This window comes from Solanum pennellii, chromosome 5 (assembly GCF_001406875.1).
Source record: "Solanum pennellii chromosome 5, SPENNV200".
In the NCBI taxonomy this organism is placed as follows: Eukaryota; Viridiplantae; Streptophyta; class Magnoliopsida; order Solanales; family Solanaceae; genus Solanum; species Solanum pennellii.
The window spans coordinates 5,307,302-5,313,301 of NC_028641.1; the positions used below are offsets into that span (position 1 = coordinate 5,307,302).

Genomic DNA, 6,000 nt, shown 5'->3' on the forward strand with positions numbered 1-6,000 from the left:
CAAATGCATGTGTGTTGTAATGTAGATTTAATAACTTGAACACGAGGAAAAATGAGCTGTTTACTTGCATTTTCGAATCTTAAATTTCAAAGAAATTGGAGATTAAATGAAGTTTAGATGCGTTTGTGTTGTAAATTGCAGTTAAAGAACTTTAACAGGGGGGAGAATGAACTGTTTCTTTGCATTTTCGAATCTCAAATTTCTTAGAAATTGTAGATAAATGAAGTTCAAATGATTTGTATTGTAAATTAGACTTAAAGATCTTGAACAGGAGGATGAATGAGCTGTTTCTTTGCATTTTAGTATCTTAAATTTCCACTGAAATTAGAGATAAAATGCATTTGTGTTGTAAATTAGAGTTAAAGAACTTGAATAGGAGGATGAGTGAGTTGTTTCTTTGCATTTTCAAATATAAAATGTCATAGAAATCGGAGATAAATTGAAGTTCAAATGGTTTTGTGGTGTAAATTAGAGTAAAAGAACTTGAACAGGAGGATGAGTGAGTTGTTGTTTCTTTGCATTTTTGAATCTAAAGTTTCATAGAAAATTGGAGTAGTAAAAATGAAGTTCAATTGCGTTTTGTGTTGTAATGTAGAATTTAAGAAATTGAATAGGAGGAAGAATAGATGGAGAATTAGATATTGAGATTGAGAGAGTAGAATGTGAATTATATTCATTTATCTTGAGTTGATGTAAAGTGCATAGTTCTGTTTATATATGCCCTTAGTTAGAGTACCAACTCTTTGGATTGTCAGATTTTGACACTTAATCTGCATCCAACCTATTTAGTTTGTGGCCCTTCCGTTTACAGTAATCACAGAACAAGTTATAGTTCTTCTTGAACGGTTTATTACTATAAGTTCTTAAATACATCACATCATCATAGGCCCCCTTGCATTATGGCTGGATTATACCAGAATTAGACCCCAAGGAAACAGAACAATGTAGTTCACTGGTTAATTTTGCCGCAGACAGTGAGTTAAAACTTGAACTGAGGAGAGTGAACAACATTAGTAATAGTAATAGTAATAGTATGCCCCTTAGTTAGAATCTTCAATTTCCGTATACTTTAATCACCATCCTCGCACCTTTGTTCCTTTTGGGAACTAATTAGAATCTTCAACTTGTACGTTATTTGTAGAGAACAACATGAAATATTGAAACCAGAATTGGTGAGAGAAGACATATCCTTTGTAATTGGTGAAACTCTCTGGCAAAGTTTTAACCAATACATAGTAGGGAATGAACCAGGTGTATACATTTGCTTCGAACAAAATGTGATTTTTGTTATTTTGTTTTTATACGAAATCTAATTTAATTGCCGTACATATTATTTTTTTCCCCAAAAGATGATTATTTGTTTTCAAACTAGGGTCGATAAATAAAAATTCATACAGATGGTGATTTTTCTGCCAATTTTTTCGGTGATTGTGTATCTAAGTACACAATTAAATCATTCCTAATTGTAATCTTTTATGTGGCACGTATCCAATTGATTCTTTAACGCTTTCAAGTTCCTTTCTATATTTGCAGGAACATCTAGTGCTTTAGCGCGTCTAGTTCTTTTTGTTTCGATTATTTTTACTGATTTGTTTATTAGTTCCTTCTATCAAGTGCAAAATGAATTGAACAAAAGGAATGCTTTGCTTATAGCTACATCTTTCCTTCAATTCTCTGTAACTCCGGAATATTCTAAGTTGTTCTTGACTTGTCTTAAGTAAATAATTAAGTCGGTGTTGAATTCTTAACATTAACATCCAAGAAATGTAGTTAACATTTATGTTTCTCGGACTCTACCAAAAATGTTGAATCACTCTTGTCGGATCCTCCAAAAAAAAAAATACTATATTTGGAGGAATCGACACACACCATCATCATTTTTGAAGGGTATGAGCGACATACATTATTATCTATTTGTTTCATGACCTCAAACCGTCTAAGTTAGGCCTTAGGCTCATTTTATGTTCTCCGCGAACAAGAGGAGATATAGATAGATAGAGATCGAGAACATATGACTGAACTATCTGAGTTGCAAATGCTTATGTATGTTTTGATATATAAAAGTCAAAAATCGCTCGATAACACCTGAAGTACTTGATAACCTCTGTCCTCAAAAAAAAGTTTAAAACAGTAAGTTTATCATAGTGGAGTTTCCTTTTCAAGTGTTTTTGCTTCTTATAGTACTTCCTTTTATAATGAACCACTATCACCAGCACTCTCCACTTCTATTTGTCTCAATGCTTGTGCTAATATGTTGAAAACAGATCTGATCATGGGGCCTGTCTTTTGCTGAGCTCAATTTACTTAGACCACTCGCTGCATATACTGTTCTCCGCGATGTTGAAAGTTCAAGATAAATAAAAGTAAATGTTCGTCGTGCTGCTTTTGTTTTCTCTACTCCCTTCTCCACACTCAATTATTTCATGTTTCCTTTCCTGTTAACGATTTCGCTGATCACATCATTTGATTGTTCTAATGATTTTGATATATCATGGAGCTACTGTTGATTTCATATTCTAGTGAATCTTATCGAACGTTTACTTTTTTCTTTTTTTTTTACCCCTCCCTGGATCCTCCTGACTCGAACTCGGGATGCTTACCATCCGAGTAACTCCCTCTTGTCTTATTCGAACATAGCTATAGAATTACGCGAGGATTAAGCTATGCATAAAAACATATTGTCTTAACATTTAGATATGAAATCAAAGACTCATTTGGCATTCATGTAAAAAAAACAAACAAACAAGCATGAAGAAAAGTAAAGAGACAAAACACCTTTTGCACTCTCTTTCTTTTTAGTGAAGCAAATTTGTTGAATGAGTGATGGATAGGTTCGACGATTCAGCCTTGAGATGAGCAGTGGTGCAAGGAACATCTTCGAGTTCACATAAGTCAGGGAAAGGACTATTGAACTGGAGATCAGTAAGCATCTGACGAAGGTCCGAAGTTTCTTCCTTTAACTGTGCATTCTCTTGAAGGACTTTGTCATGACATTCCGATACATGATTAAGTTTATCAATCAAATTATGATTCTCCGTCCTAAGACGAACAACTTGTGACCATAACTCATCAAGTTGTCTTTGTTTCCTCATCCTTGATCTTCTTGCTGATTCTCGATTAGATATCATCCTCCTCTTCTTTCTCTCGTCGATGATCTTAAGTTGTTGCTCATCCGTTTCATCAGAGGTAGAGTTACCACTGATGCAAGACGGTATCAGATTATTGAAGTCGTTAACAGGATAGTTTGGTAGGATGTTAGTTAAGTATCTACTAAAGTGGAGTGATGGTAAATTGTTTTGCATAAAGTTGAAGTCAAGAGGCAGAGGTGAAGGATTTTGAGAAGCAAAATAGTGTGTTGCTGCAGCTTCTGATGGAATCATAGTTAAGTAATTTGTATGTTTTGTTTGAAGAAACTTTAGTTTTTCTAGTTAAAGTTGAGATTGTAGGAGAAGATTGGTTGAGTAATGAGGGGTTTTTATAGGAGGAGAGTGGGCCAAGATTCAGGGGAAGCTTACATAAGCAGAAAACAGAACATCAATGTAGGAAGCACATCGAAATAAAGGCGTTAGACGCGTGGTGAGTGGTGTGTGTTACTACTAGTATGTTGCTCGGATTCTCCAAAAATGTCTCTGGTTGTACGGTTTGGTGAGTGTCATGTGTTACTACTATTATGTTGCTTGGATTCTCCAAAAGTGTCTCTGGTTGTACGTTCTGTGAGTTGCTTGTGTTACTATACTAAGTTGCTTGGATTCTTCAAAAATGTTTCTGGTTGTACGCAGTGGTGAGTGGCATGTGTTACTATTATTATGTTGCTTGGATTCTCCAAAAATGTCTTTGGTTGTAGGTTGGATCCTCTAGAAGTATGTATTTTTGAAGGATCTGATATGAGCGATGAGTGAGGGCCTTTTTGTAGAGGGTTAATATAATCTTTTTACTTACATGATCAACTCTATATACTTGTATACTAGTTATTTCGTTTGCTTTTAGACTACTACCTACTCGAACTATTACTAGCTATTAACGCGGTTAAACATAACCAAAGTAATGGGAGGAAAGACTTGTTTATATCACTATATTTTTGGAGGATCCGAGGAACATATAAGCAATAACTTTGATTGGTTCCATGCATGATGCATCCATATATGATGTATATGCATGTCATGAAATATTTAACATGATATAGTTGTTCAGACTCTTTAAAAATATTGTTACATCCGTGTCGAATTTTCATAAAATACATTTCTTTTGTAGGATTTGATATACAATAGTATCAAATAAAATATTTTTTAAAAGTTCGAACAACATAAATTCGAAAGTCAATTTTATAAGAAGAAACTATCCAATTTGAGAACAATTATCTTTTGATGGATGACGAAATCTAGGTCAATTTATAAAGTTGGAAATTATTTTAAAACATGTTAATGATGATTTGTTTATTTTTTATTTTTTTTAAAAAAAAAATAATAATGATGAGTCGAAATCCACTTAAATTGAGGCTAAAGGGACCCATAGAGAAGAATTGTAATTGTCCATATTGTTTTACTTTAACATCTTACTACCTAAATGCTTGCGTATTACCTTTTAATCAACTAGCCATTAGCTAAATATATTGTCAAAATACAACAAAACTTTATTGTTCATAAGCAAAAAAAAATAGGAGACCTGATATCTGTGTTGGTCGAAGGTAGCGAGAATTTTGTTAATTAACTTAGTGTGGTGCATAAGTTGACTTATATTTTATTGTAGAAAAAAAAAATTACGTTAGTTAATTCAGATACTATATATATTTTACTAGGACTCTTATTAGTTGTGTTAGTGAAATATTTTTAGTGGAAGGTACTCTAAAGTCTTAGAGCACCATAAACCTTTGTGTTTTTTTTATATATATAATTGAGATATTTTGAGGGTTAGTTAATTCATAATTTAGTTAACTCATAATTCGAAACTTAGTGGATATATAATATATATTATATATCTCTTTAATCTTCTTCACTTAAATATCAATTTTTTGTTTTAATCAGAATTAATATTAATGATTTGTACTAAATTCATATTTCATGAATTGCGCTCTTATCACTGAATCAAAGTTCAAAAGATATTTTAAAACCTTTACCATTTGACCCCACTCTTGGTGGTTTATTTTCCTTTATATTTTTCTTCTATTCTTTATACTAATTATATGATTAGATGCCTCCCAATTAATTACACACATATAATTAGTTTAGTGCAAATTAAGAGTCATTTGCCTCCTATTGAGATGATGAAATCCATGAATAGAAAACTATTTTTAGTGTGACCCATAAAACAAATTAAAATGATTATAAGTAAGAGAATATTCTTATTGTAGCCATATATGCATGTCTTAGGAAAGTAATGTTCTTGTGTTTGAATACACTACATAATTAAATCTATTTAATTATCATCACCACAATCACCACCAATAATAATTATTAAATTTCGTATAATCTCACATGTGAAATCTGAAAAGAATAAATTATACGTAATACGTTAATATTATCTTTATCACGTAAAGATAGAGTAATTATTTCTAAAAGAACCTAGATCAATATGGTTCCTAACTATGATTACCAATAGTTTTAATTGTTTAAAATTTTTTCCTTTTTTTTTTATTTCCATATGGACCATGTATTTTAATGTCAGCCAATCAAAAAATATCTCATAATCAACCAGTTTTCTTGTCTGAAATGGGAGAACTGTTCCCTTATCATTTTAGTCATATGTTGAATTATTATTATTGAAGTACTCCAATTGTATGGTCAGGGACGGAGCTATAATATTAGGTATAAATTTGTACGAACTTAAATTTTTTTTATTCAAACTCTGTATTTGTTTTTAAAAAATTATTAAGCATATAAAAATATCTAATTATAAATCAAATAACAAAAAAATGAACGAACAATAATATATCTTTATAATAATTTTAAAATTTATGATCTTTAAATTCTGACTTCGTTTCTATTATTTTGTCAGACATCACCA

At 31.5% G+C, this 6,000-nt stretch overlaps 1 protein-coding gene across 1 annotated transcript; it reads right to left on the reverse strand.

The window, feature by feature from the left end:
* Positions 1-2,697: 2,697 nt before the first annotated feature.
* Positions 2,698-3,441, reverse strand: LOC107019803 (basic leucine zipper 43-like). Its single transcript, XM_015220175.2, has one exon. It carries the CDS (start codon positions 3,378-3,380, stop codon positions 2,796-2,798), a length of 585 nt encoding a protein of 194 aa, XP_015075661.1. The 5' UTR covers positions 3,381-3,441; the 3' UTR covers positions 2,698-2,795.
* Positions 3,442-6,000: the final 2,559 nt, after the last annotated feature.

Bases quoted from the DNA above. Each gene is read 5' to 3' on its own strand.
- LOC107019803 (XM_015220175.2), bottom strand. From the start codon at position 3,380: ATGATTCCATCAGAAGCTGCAGCAACACACTATTTTGCTTCTCAAAAT.